The sequence below is a fragment of the Cibotium barometz genome, chromosome 44 (assembly GCF_041138505.1).
Source record: "Cibotium barometz isolate CiBa-2024 chromosome 44, ASM4113850v1, whole genome shotgun sequence".
NCBI lineage: Eukaryota > Viridiplantae > Streptophyta > Polypodiopsida > Cyatheales > Cibotiaceae > Cibotium > Cibotium barometz.
In genome coordinates, this window is record NC_141089.1 from 22,391,654 (window position 1) to 22,409,373 (window position 17,720).

Below are 17,720 nucleotides of genomic sequence, written 5' to 3' on the forward strand. Positions count from 1 at the left end.
CTTATGGCCATCTGATCCAAATTTCACAATAGGCTCTCTTGCCTTATGTCTAAGAGACCTTGAGAGGTGTGACAGACATAAGAGGTGTGGCATACATGAGTATGGAGATCTTTCCAATGACGGGATCTACTAGCACATTGTTGAGAATGCTTTAAATTGTAGAAAGGTTCTTGATCAGTCATTACATGCATGATGGTGGATACATGGGTGGATACATGGGTGCTTGTTCAACTAGATTTAACGATCTTGGGATAGCAAAAGAAGTGTTGCACACAAATCCTAGTTCAGAATTCAAGAAGTTGCCAAAGCATTTGATGTTGCAATTGGACAATTGTGCATTAAAGAACAAGAATTGGTATTTGTTCACCTATCTATCATTGTTGGTTGCCAAAGGAGTATTAAAGATGGTCTAGTTAGGATTTCTGATGGTTGGTCATACACATGAGGATATTGATGCAATGTTTAGTAGGTTTTCAGAGAAACTAAGGACTAGCTAGACATCACCTTCCCACATTTAATGCACGATTTATAAACTAGGACTATAAACTCATCAAAGGGATTATGTGAAATCTAGGTTCTAAAGGAAATGGAGATGTCATCTACACATCAATGTTGACAAATCTTATGCACCCTATCAAGAATTTGACTTTGAGAAAAAGTACTAAGGTCTTTTATGAGGTTATTCCGCACATGTTGATGTGCAATGATATGTTACAAATGGATGGTGTCAAAATAATTGTATATGACAAAGAGAGTGGCCCAAATTTGGTCATCTACTTAATCATGGAAATGTTAATACATTTAACTTTGTGGAAAGGCTATGGGCAATACATAAAATACACTCTCTTGTATCCACGCGAATTAATAGCTCCATGCTAAATCATTTACATGCACTTGTGGGTGATTCCAAAATCGGCACTCGCATGGGTGGAACCTTGGTTGAGTTCTTCAAGGAAAAAGTAAGAAATAAGGGTGGAACCTTGGTTGAGTTCTTCAAGGAAAAAGTAAGAAATAAGTGATATCAATAACTTTGTAAGCAAGTGGTTACATTTTTTGGTATGTATTAAATTCTCACTTAACATTTGTATTGCATATGTCAGTTAATTCTGGATGCTCAATATACAAATGATAAATTCTCGTTTAACATTTGTATTGCATATGTCAACCAATTTTGGATGCTCAACATCCATGGATCATCAAAGAGACACACTTCAAGATTGCTAGAGGGAGAGATACTCTTACAACATTGATGGTAGACTGTCTAATTACCATTTCATATCACACATGCTATGCTTTATTTCCTTTGATGTTGAGGCATGCTCCAATTGGTGTTGAAGCTACACTTATGAATAGGGATGTGCAAATTTGTGATATCTTGCATAACTTACATTTGTAAAATCACCTTTTGTGATATCTTGCATAACTTACGTTGTAAAATCGCCTCTTGTATGGTAGCTCTCAGGATGATGAGCTGCACTTCTCTTTAACTCTTCCAAATGGAAAAGTGCTATCAAATAAAATCCACATCTATTGAATTTCTCATAATAAATATATGTGTAAGGTTACTTTTCCAATTCATTGGGTGTGCAAGGTTACTTTTACAATTCATAGATGTCATATCAAAAGTAGGATTAATAAACATCTCAATACATAGAGTAGGGGACTCAAACCCCTTCACCACATTAATCTGGCTACGTCGTGCTCTTTCAAAGAGGACATGACGAGTTCAATATGTTATAGGGGAGTCAATGTGTTACATCCAACCCACTCATATCCTCTTGTGCAAATAACTTCGCATTGCCTAGGGAGGAATGTTCAAGCAAAACATGGTGTTTGAGGACTTCCTCTATTTCAAAATTTGATGGGAACATCTTATGGAATCCTTTTTTTCAAATCTTGCCTCCCTTTTAACATAAAAATATTAAGGGGACAACAAAGATTGTTTCAACAACTTAAAAATTGTTTGCTTTCACTAATGACTCATTTTAAAGGGCCCCTCTAGACCCCAATCTCCTCTTATTGGTGCCAAATATAAATGCTCTCGTGGGATATTCTTGATTTAGTCTTGTGTACTTTGCCCAAATGACATCTAAGTAGATGTGCTCACACCCTTGTAAACGTGCGAATGTTGGTGTGTGCCCCATATGTATGGTGCAACATTACAACATTATGGGATATTTGTGGCTACTAGGCTAAAGTTGAAGTGCTATGTAGGTCATAATCGGGGGCCGTTTGGTCTCGGCTAGTGAAGCCTATAAGATTAGAGTGTGTTCTATCAGGCACTCCACCTTTGTTATGGAAGTACAATAGATTCTGTATAGGTGCAGTACCTTGGGTGTTTTACCTAATAGATCATGCTAGGTGCTTTGCCTTGTGTGTATATTTTTCTTGTCTAGATGCTCTACCTTGACAAGCATGCCTACACGAACATCATGATCAATCTAGATGGTCAAGCACAAGGTACATCCTCTGGGTGCTTTGAAAAAGAGAGGGCATTGAAACTTGATCTTGCATCGAGCCTTCATATACAAAAGCTAGAGTGAGGAGGGATAGCACTTTGAACGATGTGTGTATATTTTTCTTGTCAAGATGCTCCACCTTGACAAGCATGCCTACAAGAACATGATCAGTCTAGATGGTCAAGCACAAGGTACATCCTCTAGGTGCTTTGAAAAAGACGGTATTGAAACTTGATCTTACATCAAGCCTTCATATACGGAAGCTAGAGTGAGCAGAAGTAGCACATTGAATGATTTGTGTGTATATAAGTTTTAAATATGGTTCAAATGTTGGAAAGGGAGTGTAAAATCTTAAGAGGTTAAAGGTTTGGTAGGTTGAGAGTTGAGTAGCTAGCATAATTGAGAAGTTGTAGGGGAGCTGAAGTGATTCAAGGCAATTTATTTAGAAGAAATTGGCAACCACACCACCTCTTCCATATGGCTATCATAACACACCCATTCCCATTGACACCTTGAAACTACACAAAATTTGGTAGCAGATATTTGAGACACGACACAGGTGCCATACAATGAGCCAAAGCACAAATTCAGACCTATTATCTTCACCAGTTCAAGAATAACCACATGCCCCTACATGTTCACGGAAGAACAGCAACTCAGAATGCCATTGGTTGTGAGCTGGTTGTCTGGTGGTGTGGGAACAGGCTGTCATATCTACTCCCTGATTTGAATCCTTTTGACTAATCTCATGTCCTTAGACTATGCTAAAAGCCTTTTCTTGTTGAAATTACCCAGCATTCCATATTCATTGCTAAAGGGAACCTCTTCATCAGCCCACCAGTTTGCAGCCAGTTGGAACCATTTCACAACCTTCGGGAAGCTTTTTCTTCCCTCTGACCCAGTGTGACTGGTGGCAAACTACTCCTTTGGGTCAACGTGCCCTGGCGAGATGGTGCAGCCTGCAAGGTCTCAGAAAACCAGTCTTGGAGGCAATGACTCCACTTTGGTACGAGTTCCAAAGGACACCAGATTCCACTGGCTTTGTGAACCAGGGGGAGCAAGCAAACTCTCAGTCTCGAGTCACCTTTGTCTTCGGTCACAATCACTACCTCAAACAGCCAGCTGCAAGTTTCGACTCATGGACACAAGTCATGCACTAGGCAGACAAGCGGTTCCCACACAGGCCGACCAATCTAGCAGTCTCTCACCATTTTCATGTTATTGCTGCTGTTAGCCTGCTCTCAGATGGCAACTGGCTGCTGTCCCACCTTTAAAGACCCTGGCTGTGAAGTTCTCCATCTGCCTAACAATGAAGCTTTAAGACCTACACAAATTTAAAAATGATCACCTCAATATTGCATTTTATTCAACTCTAGCTCTCTGCTCGCTAGAGCTCTTATTGTGATATACATATACATATATATACAAGACATAGTCAGATACGCAAATAGAGAAGGCGTTCCCGGCTTATAATAAAGACTGGTAGGTTTAAACGAGGCATACAACTTTCTCATATGCTAGAAAAGGGGGCATAAAAATAGAAGAGAGAAAACCTCTCTTTTGTACTGAGAGCTCTCTTGATCTTAAAAACTCTTGAGACCTTTGCAAGCTTTCAACTCTGGGATTGCTTTTGTGCTCTCTAAGATAACAGTGTCTATCTACATCTATACATTAAGTTTGATAACCTCCACCTTGTACTCTGGTCAAGCATCTGAAAGAATGCAAATGGCATCCCACCTACAAACGAGCCCGCAACAAAGCCCATGACTTCAGTCGATCCATATTTGCAGTGAGCATTGATGATGCTGGAGGTTGCTGGTTGGCAATGACTGCAGATGCCGTGGATGCAGAAACACCAATGTTTCCATCTTTTACTTGATCCTTCAGCTTTTCTGGCAGACTACCGTCTCCATTTTCTGCCCTTGACAAGTCAAAAACCTCTCGTTCAACATCATCCACAATCTGCCATGCAAACAGCACATAAGGATCACTAGAAACAAAGAAGGAAAGCAACATACTGCTCACATTATTTCTAACAGGAAGGCATACAAGCATGAAATTTTAGCAAACAAAAAGACTTGACTTGTAAGGACATTGTTAAACCTACCCACATTGACACCTTGACAAATTCATCGCACGGATACAAACCATCTTCATCCATGCGTCTCTCCAAGTTTGCACTCGTGGCTTGTAGTCTAAAGATTTAGGCTCATCACACGCGCAGGTCTGCCCAGCTTGGTTGTTTTGAATTGTCAATCAAAACGCCTAAAATCAAAACTTGGGCGCTCACCCCTTCCATACATTAAATAGTGTAGTGTCCCACTTTTTAATGAGGAAAATGGGATGGGCAAGCAAGGAAGAACCAATTGACACAAAGCTCCATTTTTGCCAAGAGGAACCCAGTGTCCCACTTTTTAATGAAAATGGTTGTATATAAAGGATGCCTGTTCAAGATATGGATTTGCAAACCGTTATGTTGACAGAATGCCTCTCTGCTATGGGGCAGGCAAGGAAGAGTAATATGACTGCATGTAACCACCCTTTATCCTAATCCTGATAGTAGATAAATATCTTTCTACTTTCAGCTTTCTGATCCCAGCACCTGATCAAAAGTTGCTGGGTCTGGGTCCTCTTTTTCACTATCTTATGAATTGGTATACTTCTTTCTATTTTTAGTGATAGACAATATCACACCATCATCCCATACAGCTCAACAAGAACTACATTTTTGTGGATGCTGAATTTTCATCTGAGTTAACCTCTACTAACTGCAGCATATGCATGAACCTGTCAGTAAAGAAGGAAGACCATGTGCCTAGCATAATTCCAATGCCCAAATCTACCGCCTTCTTTCTTTTAGCACAGTGTAAGTGCAACAAAAACCCCTTTTGAGATAAATCCATGTCTAAAAAATTCAAATTTCACCTTTTTTGTTTCATGAGCGGCTAGAGAAGGTATGACATCCATGAGCTTCCACCTGATGCGCAGCATTGCATCTCGGGTCTTACCATACGCTGATTGAGTGGCTTCTGAGACGATGGACTCGATGGAGTGGCGGGCATGGTCAAGTGTCTCAGCTGGAATGGTGGGCACGGCCGCCAACTTCTCGACGAGCATGTCCTTCATCTGTGACAAGCGGCTGAAGCTGCCTCTGAGATCGGCTGCAACTCCCTTAGAAACCTCCAGCACACTCTTACCCATGCCCCAGCCATGGGCACCCTCATTTTGTTGGGCTTTCCCTTCAGCAGCAACTGCGGCATCATGTTCGGAGTCTGCCTTCGTAAGCTCGTCAGATGCCTTCTGGAGGAGACACGGCTGGACATCAGTGGGGTTAGCAACGCACACAGGTACTTTGACATCTTCGTCACTGTCCTCGCTGTCTGAAATATCATGGGACCTGGAGGGCCTGCTGCTACTTCGAAAACCTTGGGTGTTCAGATCTTTGTAGCCGTTACCAGACACAGTCCTGGCTAAATAATGGATAATTCTCATACCTCGAGAATCTCGCCTGCCATCCGGGCCCATCTTGGGTGAATCGGGGGACGAAGAAAGATGTGGCTTCAGTTGTTTGATCTCCATGGGATAAGCTAAACATCAAACCAGAAATGATACTCAGAGCTTAAAACTACAATAAAATACTCAAGCAAACCAGCATCAAAAACTTAATCCTGGCTATGTCCATGTCAACCAAAGAATATGCTGAAAGACTCTGAAAAAAACAAGATTCAAGTTCAGTGCTGATGATACATACCAAACCACCCCCCTCCCCCCCCCCCACCACCACCCCTCTTTTTTCCTTTTCTTTTTTTAAAAAATTTCTTTGGAGGAGAATGAAACCCTCGATACAATTTTTTTGCTAAGCAGGAAAGATTGAAACTTTGTGTATGATGCAAACCCTAGTGCACAGTACGCTTTTTTTTTCTCTCTTTGGTAACTATGCCCAAAAATTTTATTAAGAAAAACCTGTAAGGGTTTCCAAGCATGTAGGACCCAAACCATCATATTGCTGGCTCAACTCTGAGAAAGATTCAAACTAGAAAATGATCATAAAGCCTATAATAAGAATGGGGAAACCAGTAATTACATCGTTAATTGAAGAGTGAGTAAGTGCGAGAGCGCGTGCGTGCGTGCGTGCGTGCGTGTGTGTGTGTGTGTGAGAGAGAGAGAGAGAGAGAGAGAGAGAGAGAGAGAAACCTGATAAGGGGATGACCGACGATAAGGCTTGCTGTGCAGGGTAACTGGCTCTGTGTGTGAGTGTGTGTGCGTGTGTGTGTGAGAGAGAAACCTGATAAGGACGATAAGGCTGGCTGTGCAGGGGTCACCTGGTCAAATTGAGAATAATGTATAAACAGTCCCAAAACTGGGGTAGCACGAAAACTCTTTAAATTCAGAAATATGAGAAAATTTTATTAATTACAGCCAAAACTGGTGGTGTAGCACGAAAACTCTTTAAATTCTAAAATACGAGAATCTATTAATTAAAGACAAAACTGGAAAACAGCATATCCACAAGATAAAACCATCCTGGTCGTATAGGACCTCAATGTCACGAAAAAAAACCGTCCTTTAGTGTAATTTTCATGGCTCATATTGAGACGGCTCAAATTGAGAAAGACTTGTTGTAATTTAGACTAGCCTATTCAAATTTTTAAAATTTTAGTTACAAAATTGGTTCATCTATGTAATTTTTTAATAAAAATTAGTTGAGCTTTAAGGTAATCCTTTATTCACTAGTTAGACAAATAGTTTATTCCTTGGTATATGTGGGTCTAATGGATAGGGTTGACACCCCTCTCACGTGAAGCAGCGCTTAGCTAGATTATTATTATTTTTTGGATTGAACTTGAAATTGTAGGAAACTACGTATTTACATTTGGCTTGTGTAAAAACTCACACACACCACCACCGGCTCCAAGGATCAAGGGGTGCACATCCACCTGCACTAGCAAGGCTCGAACCCAATACCTCTAGGATATCACTCGGCCTCTTTAATCACCAGACTACATCTGTGGGTGTTCTTAGCTAGAATTATGAAAAGATGCCTAAGATTTTTTATTTTCCTTATTTTAAGGATTCATTTATTATCTATTTTAAGCAGTGCTCTAAAAAAACGACAACTAGAGTATTTATAACATGATGCAACTCTGGAGTCCTCTTGGCGGCACAACAAAAAACGAAGCCATGCGAGTGTTTAATAAAAACCTTATTTTTCTAACCAATCTAAATTGGACATGAAAAGTTACTTTTTCTCTCTTCAATAAATTATTGAAGTATATTGCAAGGTATGTGATATGTGTTTCAAAGTTTTTAAAGTATGTGATATGTGTTTCAAAGTTTTTAAAGTGTCCTTTTTTTTAACAAATCACTTCAACAAGCTCGTACTCTCTCTTACCCTCTAGTATAGGAAACTTAATCTCTCTCTCTCTCTCTCTCTCTCTCTCTCTCTCTCTCTCTCTTAGAGGCACACACACAATTGTTTAGGCCATGTAGAAGCTCTCTTGCGTACAACAAAGTGAGAAATGTATGAATACTGGGGCATATGACCTTTTCATCTAGGTAGAGTAGAGGAGGTCTCTAAAAGGACACCTCTTCTCAAAGGAAGAGGCCACATTAGAACTTCCATTAAAAAAAGCCTCACCCTTCCACAATAATTTCCACCTCTTCTCCCAAGTGAAGAAGCCCCATTCACCTTCCAGATCTAATTGCAATACAATATATTCTTATTGGAAGCAATTCAGTTATTATAAATTAAGCTTGTTTTAGGGTGGGGTCCAAAGGAGTCCCACCAGTCCAAGTCCAATCCTTTAGCCAAGCAGACCCATTGCATGTAGTTGAAACCTGTAGGTCTTCTACAAGAGCCAAAATTTATCTTACCAGCTTGCCTTCCTTACTATGCATGTTAAATATGTCCCTAAGTTTGACTCTCATGTTTCTAGCTTGTGAGAGGTCCTCCCCATAGGTCACCAAAGTAAGAGAGTCCTTTACTATTCATATTCTTTCTTTGTAGAGCTTTGATCTAGGCAAGCAAGAGGTTGAAGGAAAAACTAAGACCACCACAAGTGTAGAAGCAATGCAGTTATTATAAATTGAGCTAGTTTTGGGGTGGTCCAAGGGGGCCCCACCAATCCAAGTCTAATCCTTTAGCCATGAAGACCCGTTACATGTAGTTGAAACAGGCACGTACTCTACAAGAGCCAAAATTTATCTTGCCAACTTGCCTTCCTTACCGTTTAGGTTAAACATGTCCCTAAGTTTAATCTCATGTTTCCAACCTATGAGAGCTCCTCCCCATAGGTCACTAAAGTAAGAGAGTCCTTTGATGTTGCAATTCTTTCTTTGCAAAGCTAGAAGAAAGGAGTTTCTGGTCACTCTAATTGTCTAATCTTCTCTTTCCAAGTTTTAATCGAGAAGTTGCTAAAGGGAGCATCAAGAGAGGAGCATGAGAAAAGACATTGTTAGATCAAGTCGTACCCTTCCAGATCCCTTTGGATCCTACCCAAGATCCATCCACTATGTGAGTAAGTAACCCAGTCCAAACAAATTTTTGAAGGATAAATCTAGGTGAGAATTCTAGCTTTGGCATGAATAGGCATAAATAAAATACCCGAACCCCCCTAACTCTTTAGGAAGACAAAGTTTATCCCAAGCTAGCCATGTAGAGTATCTTTTAAGGTCCTTCTTATTTTTCCAAATAAGTCTTTTGACAAGTAACATTATCAGCTTCCAATGAACTTTCTTGAAGTCTAGAATGGGGCAGAGAAACATTCAATATGCATTTAGAATATGGAGTTAATTACCTCAATTCTTGAAAGGGGAGCATGGTCCCTTGCCATCTAGTAATCTTGTTGTTGTTAGCCTTGTCAAGAGCCTAGTTGATCAGGGATTTGTTGGTTACACCAACTCCAATGGGAACAAAGTGTATGAATATCTCCCCCTTATTAATTATCTAACATCACCATCTAGTCATGTCAAAATATTCTTCCTCTGTCATACTGATTATCCTAGATTTAAAGATATTACATTTGGAACTAGATGCATCAAGAAACAGATGAACTAAAGAAAGGGCTCAGCACTAAGAAGCTGGCGTTAGCCATATGTTCCCCATTTTGAAGACTAACCCCCTTGATGTGTCCCTTGATCACAGCATCTTTGAGGGCCAAGCTTTGAGGATGGGTTGCAATAGCAAATAGCAGAGGAGTCAAAGGACATCAATGTCTGATTGACCTATTAATTTCAAAACTTCCAAACAAATGACCATTCAGTATAGATGGGAAGAAGCCCCAAAGGAGGTCAAGGAGTAGCTGCAAGTACCCATCCTTTTCCTAAATCCCAATTTCTCCATTAACCTTGCAATAATGCACTCTATCTCATAAGCTTTCTCAAGATCCAATTGCATAAAGATGCAATTTTGCTTGGAGTTGATGGCCACTTCCTTACCTAGCAGGGCAACAAATACATTACCATAGATGGAGTTGCCTTTTATTAAACCATGCTGTCTATCGGAGATTACTTCATGAAAAATGGGGGAAAGCCTGGTAACAATGGCCTTTGGCTAGAATTCTGTAAACAAAATAGTAAAGAGATTGGCCTCTAGTGAGAAAAGGTTTCACATGCAATTTGTTTAGGAATTAGTTTAATTATCCCCAATTTCATATCCTTAACAAGGGAGCCATACATAAATGCCTTGTTACAAGGTTGTACCAAGGAACCCCTTCATAAGCAATGAAAAACTCAACTAAGAGCCTATCCCATCCAAGGGCCTTATCTCAAAAAACTCAAAAGAGACCATTGTCACGGTGTGGGAATTGATTCTCATGTAATAAGGGGATAAGATTGCCTTTAGATAAGATCAACCTATTTTTAGCTAGTGCTGCAATCTTTAAAATCTCAAAAGAGACTAGGGGATCCTCATACTTTGTAGTATTTTTGGGTGTTTCTCTTACTTAAATGATCCAATTTGATCCCCCTTGGTGTGATTTGGCATGGCGGTAGCTCCCACTGCATGTTGCTAGTTACTGGCATGCATTAGAACCTACCGGCATGCGTTGGGTTCTTTCGGTGCATGCCGGTAGCTCCCGGTGCATGTTGGTAGTTATCGACGTGCATTGGAAGCTACCGACATGCCTAGGTAGCACCCGACATGCATTGGGTGCTCCTGATGCATGCTGGTAGTTACCGGCATACTTATGGTAGCACTCGGCATGCATTGGAAGCTCCTGGTGCATGTCAAGAGATACTGTCATGCACTGAAAGCTACCGGCATGCATTGGGTGCTCCCGGTGTGTATCGACAGTTTACCGGCATACTTAGGTAGTACTCTGCATGCATTTGGAGCTCCCAATGCATGTCAGTAGTTACCAGCATGCCTAGGTAGCACTAGTATATATTGGATACTCTCGGTGCATGTCAATAGCTCTTGGTTCATGTCATAGCTATCAGCATGCATTAGAAGATACAGGCATGCCTAGGTAGCACCCAACATACATTGGGTGCTCCCGGTGCATGTCGGTAGTTATCAGCATGTATTAGAAGCTACTGGCATGCCTAGGTAGCACCCAACATGCATTGGGTGCTCCGAGTGCATGCCGGTAGCTCCCAATGCATGGCGGTAATTATCGACCTGCATTAGAAGCTACCAGCATGCGTACATAGCACCCCGCATAGTTCTCCCAGTGCATGCCGATAGCTACCAGTGCATGTTGATAGTTATCGGCATGCATTAGAACATACCGACATGCATTGGGTGCTCCGGGCGCATGCAAGTAGTATGGATCAATTTGAGCAAAGTGTCTTTAGCACAAAATCTGGTGCTTGATGTGTCCTCTTTCAAACTTAGGGTAGTGCCCAGAAAGGATACCCATTTATCAGCTAAACCAACATTCTCATAATGAAAATCGGATGATTTAATAAGATGTCCTTATTATTAGTATTGCATATTCACTCTATTGGTAACAATGAGTTATCTCTAATGATAACAAAATCACACAAACGATAACTTTTTTAATTTTAAAAAATGTTGCTAAATCCTCAAAAATGCCATTTTTAAGTCGTTTACACCAAAATAAAAAAACTAAAGGAAGTTAAAAAACATAAACTTTATCAACTTTTGGAAAATTCTTGATGGTGTACCACTATTTCTTTCATTCCTTTCCTCCTATCTTTAATCATCTCCAAATCATGTATTAGTCAATGTGAATCATTTATAGTGGCATGGCACCAATGTACTTGAATTGCACCTTCAAGGTCTTTACATTCCATATTAGATAATCCTCTTCGTCATCTAAAGCCAATGTTGTAACCAAGGTTCCCTCACACATATCATCAATTCTATCCCAAATTTCTTACTCTTGTTATATTGATGCTTTTAGGACCTTCTTGATCCAATATAATTTCTCTTATTTTTTTGTGAACCATGTGCATCAACTCGTGTAGAAGGGAAGGCTCACTAGCAATGCTAAGTTATTATTGTCACTAATGATCATCACAAAAGCCAAACAAAAGGCAATCCCTACTCATTGTTTATATTTTTTATGAGGTATGTTCTCCTTTGAAAAAAATCCTCCCATAATTTTAAATTAGTTGTTGTGGAAGTAAACATGTGCACTGTGAACTACAAGCTCTCTTCTTGATACCTTTGAAGCATTTCAAATTATCAACATCACTTTCTTCTTTTAAGAATCTCTTTTCTTTCAAGCATTTCAAATTATCGACATTACTTTCTTCTTTTAAGAATCTTTTTTCTTTCAAGCAATTCAAAGCAAGGGTAAAAATCTTTAAAATTTACTTCAATGTGTAATTTGTGATATACTTTTTGAAAACCCTGAAGCCTAACACCATTTTGGAATCCTATTAGGTAATTGGTTTATTACAAGTCAAAATTACTTCAATGAGTAATTTGTGATATGAGTTTTAAAAACCTTAAAGCCCATCACAATTTTGGAATCCTACTAGGTAATTACTACAAGCCACCAAGTACTTGTTGAATTCTTATTTTCCACGAAACCTTATACTTCTTATTATATCTCTTGCTCTTCTTCTTATGTACATGTATACGTAGAGGATTATAATTTAGGTAGCTTCTCATTTAAAGATTTTTCCATAAACAAACCAAAAAATAGAGCTTTTTCAATGCACAAGAGTGATGCACTCACTAATTCTTCGTCCCTTGGAAAAGAGAGAGAGAGAGAGAGAGAGAGAGAGAGAGAGAGAGAGAGAGAGAGAGACATGTATTTTTATTGAAATATTATTGAGCTAAATGGCCCCGTCAAAAGCAATTCCTTGAGCTATTTCTTGCAATCTAATTGCTACATGCATATAAACCACCACCCTCGTGTATTATTAGACGTGTCATGGCATTATTATTTAGAATGACATAATAGACCAAACACTTACAAGTATAAACACAATGCACAATCTTATTTATAGTAATGAAACGTTATATGTGTCCTTTCTTCTTCTGTTGGAAATCCTTTTGACACTCTCTTTTTCAAGAAGTCATGGAAATATGTATCATTGAACCTCTTGTTATTTCTATAAAAAAATACAAGAATTTCTTTGACACTATAGAGACCCAAGACAATAACTAAGTTTGACTGTGCATTGCACCAACATATTGGTTTTCCTTGGCCTTGACCATAAATGGCCATCATAGTTTTGTTGTATCCCATCCATACTTGAACCCTGCCCAAATGTTGGAGGTAACTCAAAGCAAATATTCCCATCATATTATCTGTGTAGCTCTATGATTGCAACAACAACTGGTCGGCTTGACTGTGCTATAAGAGACTTCATGCAATTACTTTTAGCATTTTGTAGAAGCCATGGCACCACATGTTTGACTAAGATGTTAGCCCTCTCATCATCACCATCTAAATCAACCTCATAGTTTTCGTCCAACTCCAAGTCAATGACCTTGTGGATTGATTGTCTTGCAGTGACTATAGTTTATTTTTTAATCTCACCTTCATCTTGTAGACTTTCTATTGACCTCCCTGGAGTGCTCTCCAAGTCTAACACTTCCGTACGAGCACTACCCTGCCCTCTCATTCGTCCCTCAACCCATAGGATTTCATTTTCATCTTCACTTTCTACAACATGTTGCCCTCTCATTCTTCCCTCGACGCATTGGATTTCATTTTCATCTTCATCAATGTATACAACATGATGGGCTTCTTCACAATGCACAAGACGATACTCACATGACAAAGATAAATCTATCATAAAGTGATGATGTCTGTCAACATCCCATTGAGAAGGCGTCTCTACCTAATCACTAATAGTTTTGCATCCCTCTCAACTGGACTAGACGGTGTGTGGACAAAAATAAAGGCTGATAATGTGTACATACGTGTGCATGGCGTGTGTGAAGGTTTTGCTTTTGAAAGTGTTGCCAAGTGTACAGAGTAGATGTATTGATGTGAGCATGTACAGGCCTGTCCGGTGAGAGGTTCACTGAGGATGATATCAGCTATTCGGCCATTTGAATTGTGTGGGCGTCCTAGGAAACTAATGGCACTCGTAAGCTGCATTTGAATGTGTGTGGAAAGCATAAAGACAATTAATGATAAGTGCGCCAGTGTAGCCAAAAGCATTGGTATGGAAAACATTAGGTGGCCATCATTGAAACCTTAGGGAGAATAAAAATCAAAATCATAATTAACGTGGCTACTAGTGGGAATAGCCACGTGGAGTTTTTTTGGAGCTGCCAGCACGAGTTCTGGAACGTGGGAGAGCATGGCGAGTCGGCGCAACTGCTGACGGGTGTGAGTGGAGGAGGCCGCTTTTGGTTTTTGGCTCTCGGGCGTAGCTGGAGCGATAGGGCAGGAGGGAGAGAGTGTGGTCTTTAGGGTGTGTGGTTGGAGAAGCCGCAAGTGAAAGGGGAGGTGAAGAAGGCTGGTGTGGTGCTGGCGACAACGGGTCGACGGCTGGCTGCAGGAGAAGGAGCTGCAGACTGGAGAGTGAACAACTTCAACGAAGAGCAGTGTTTTTTTTGTGTGTGGCTGGTACAGTTGCAAGCGCAAAGGAGGAGGGCCGTCGTGAAAGAGTGTGGAGCCGCCAGTAGTGAAGGGACCGCTTCCACTAACAGACGTCGACGGCATGAAAGCAGGGGGACCTTCACCAACTGCAGCGAAGAGAAAGGAGAGCAGAGTGGCTGGCGAGGAGGAGATCTTTTTTTTCGAAAAGGTGGCAGCCTCTGGGTGTGCATAGGAGGTGATTGTTGCTTTGTTTTGGGCTTTAGTCACCGGCAGTGGTTGACGCAAGCGAAAGAAGAGAGAGAGCCGACAAGCAGTTAGGTGTTGGCAAAGCTGCTGGCGTCGGAAGAGGGAGATTTTGCTGGCCGTGGCTGCTGATGGCGACAAAGAGTGGCGATTAAAAAAGCCACCTAGGAGGTAACGGTACCTGAGTACATCAACAGAGAAGGGACGCCCTTGGAGCTGGGCGACAAGGTGAGAGGACTGCCTCAGAACCGGCAGTGTGCTGGCAGGGGTTGGTAGCCAAAAGAAAGGGATGAAGCTGGCCGCCAAGATGTAAAGGAAAGGCTATGTACAGGAAAACAAAAAGAGAGCCGCAGAGGAGAGACATCTTTTTATCTTTTGTGGTGGTCTACAGGCACAGAGAGCCAGAGAGTGAGAGGGTGTGTGTGTGGTTTTTTGTGGAACTCTACCTCTTCTGGAGACTCAGGCCAGAGTTGTAAATTCTCTTTGATTAGCTGTGGCTGGTGTTTGGTGATGCCAGAGAGTTCTTTTGTTTCTTAGTTTGTTTGGGTACAAGTTGTGACAGCCAGATCTGAAATATAAGTCTTGTTCATGCTTTTTGGTCTGGTGTTCTGGTGTGTTTATATGTGTGTGTGGAAGTGTGGCATCCTATAAGGGCGTAAACTGCTTTACCACTTCCGTGCCATCACTTTTTGGTGCCTCCACAGAGGAGCAGATTTCCTCTGGTTTGTGAAAGAAGACAGGGACTGTGTGAAGCAAGATTTGGAAGAATGCCTGAAGATTTTCCAGAGTATTGGGGATTGCCACAGGAGAGTGCAGTCAGGTTTTTGGAAAAGATGGAATTTACAGCCTTGATGAAAGACAGGGCAACCCCGGAGATCCTTTCCCAGATTTTGACTTATTGCATGCAGGGTGATGCAAAAACATGGTTACAGATGTTTGTGACTACACATAGGAACATTCATCAACAAGATCCTGAGTACCGTGTAGTCAGAGCTGCATTTTTAGCACAGTTTGCTCGTGTGAGGAGCCCAAATGAAGTGTGGAAGGAATTGTGTAACATTCAGCAGAAGGACGGTCAGGATGTGGATCAGTATCTGATAGAGTTTGGTAGACTGTGGAGTCTATGGTGTGAGGCTTTGATTCCTGAAGTACCCCCGCAGATGATAAAGAGAGACCGGTTTGTGGCTGGTCTCGAGCCAACCCTCCGTCTGAAGGTGGAGCTGAAGAACCTGGATAGCTTTGAGGAAGCTGTCAGAGTAGCTCGAGAGAAGGAGTGGAAGGTGAAGCGTCTGAGGCAGATGGGAATACAGGAAGAGCCGAAGAAGTTTGTGAAGATGCGAGAGATTGAGGGTATACATCCTGAAAGGGAAGCTGCTGTTGTTCCAGAACAGGAGGACACTTTGAAGAGGGACATACATGATGCAGTTGAGCTCATGAAGTCTCTAAGTTTGAATTGGATGGAAGCAGGTGGAAAGGGAAAGAGCCGAGGTGCACCAAATAATAGAACAGACAATATGTCAACTGGTGAGGGGAATATGGGAGGAACAGGGAGAGGACGGGGCTATTATTTAAACAATGTCCAATGCTGGAACTGTGGGGAGCGGGGACATATCAGCCCTCAATGTGACAAACCGCCCAGAGCAGGTGGTGGAATGTATCCTGTGATGCAGAGGACTAATGATAGATCGGGGGATCATAGTGTTGAAGTAAAAGATCCAAATCAACCCTCTACCAGTGGAGTTAAATGGGAAGATAAAGGGAAAGGACCGGCTCTCAGCTTAATAGGAGTGGAGACCATTCCAGAGATTATGCCTGTGGCAAAGAGGACGAGGAGTACAATGGCAGAACCTGAACCATCTTCTAAGAAAGGTAAACATGTCCAATTTGATATAAGCCCTCAACCAGAGAAGAAGAAGAGGAAGCCAAGAAGACATTATAAAACTTCAGATTTGCATATTGGTCAAGGTCAGGAGGAGTATACATTGATGGGAGATTTAAAGGGAAGGGTAGCCAATATAACTTTTGCCCAATTGCTTGGATTGTGTCCGAAGCTTAAGAGAGAGTGGAAGAAGTTGGCAAATCCCAGGAAAGTAAATGAGCAGGAGCCCACACAAGGCGAAATGGAGCTGATGTCTGTGGAAGACCTTCCTGATATTTGTCCATCAGTTGATGCTTGGTGTGGTAGTGTGAGTGTTGGAGAAGCATATGTTGATGGCGGTGCACAAATCAGTGTGATGACTCAGTCCTGTATGGAGAGATTGGGGTTAAAGCTGAATGCTAGTTCAGATTTTAGACTCCGTCTGGCAAATCATGCAAAAGTGAAGTGTCTGGGTATATGTACAGAAGTGCCAGTGTGACTGCTTTTGGTGTGGTTTGCAACATAAATTGCCATATTATGCCGGTTGGTTTGGGAGCTTATCCACTGATTTTGGGCAGACCTTGGCTCAGACAGGTGGGTGCCATCCAAAATTGGAAAAGGGGAACTATAACAGTACATAATAAGAGAGGAAGAGCCAGGAAGTTCAATATGAGTAGTAAGCGGGAAATGAAGAGTAAACCTGAAGAAACAAGTGCTGATGAGTATACAGATAGTGAAACTGAAGAAGAGAGTTCTACTTCTGATGATGAGAGCCAGGTATCATTTATAATGAAGGAAGAAAATGAGCATGTGATGCAAGCTGAAGAGGAGTTAAAGAAGGAAGAAGAGAGCAGACTTGAAGATATGGATAGTCTGATGCAGCCTCCATCACCCCCAGTACAGAGAAAGAGAAGCTATTACAGGGCATGCTGAATCCTAAATTGCAACCAGTGGAGAAAGAAGAGTATATGAAGGTAATACATAAATTTCCTCATTTGTTCATTACTTCATATGAAGAGATCCGAGGATTTAAATGTGAACCTATGCCTATAGTTTTGAAAGAGGGTGTGAAGCCAGTGTTTCAGAAATTGAGGAGGATAAATAGAGAGCTATTGCCTGTATTAAGAGAGGAGCTGAGTAAGTTGTTAAAAGCAGGGTTAATTTATCCAGTAGATCACTCAGATT

The 17,720-nt window shown here is 41.2% G+C and overlaps 1 protein-coding gene across 1 annotated transcript; it reads right to left on the minus strand.

Moving 5' to 3' along the window:
* Positions 1-3,793: 3,793 nt before the first annotated feature.
* On the minus strand, positions 3,794-6,815 carry LOC147613088 (uncharacterized). The gene is made up of 3 exons (XM_086782391.1): positions 6,654-6,815; positions 5,385-6,046; positions 3,794-4,421 (listed from the first exon to the last, which is right to left on the minus strand). Exons 2-3 carry the CDS (start codon positions 6,036-6,038, stop codon positions 4,197-4,199), a joined length of 879 nt encoding a protein of 292 aa, XP_086638517.1. The 5' UTR covers positions 6,039-6,046; positions 6,654-6,815; the 3' UTR covers positions 3,794-4,196.
* Between the last annotated feature and the right edge of the window lie 10,905 nt (positions 6,816-17,720).

What these genes read in the sequence shown, in the direction of transcription:
- LOC147613088 (XM_086782391.1), bottom strand. Translation starts at nt 6,038, where the DNA reads ATGGAGATCAAACAACTGAAGCCACATCTTTCTTCGTCCCCCGATTCA. An exon ending in CCGCTCATGAAACAAAAAAG is followed by an intron (nt 4,422 to 5,384) that starts GTGAAATTTGAA and finishes TTTGCATGGCAG; the next exon opens with ATTGTGGATGATGTTGAACG.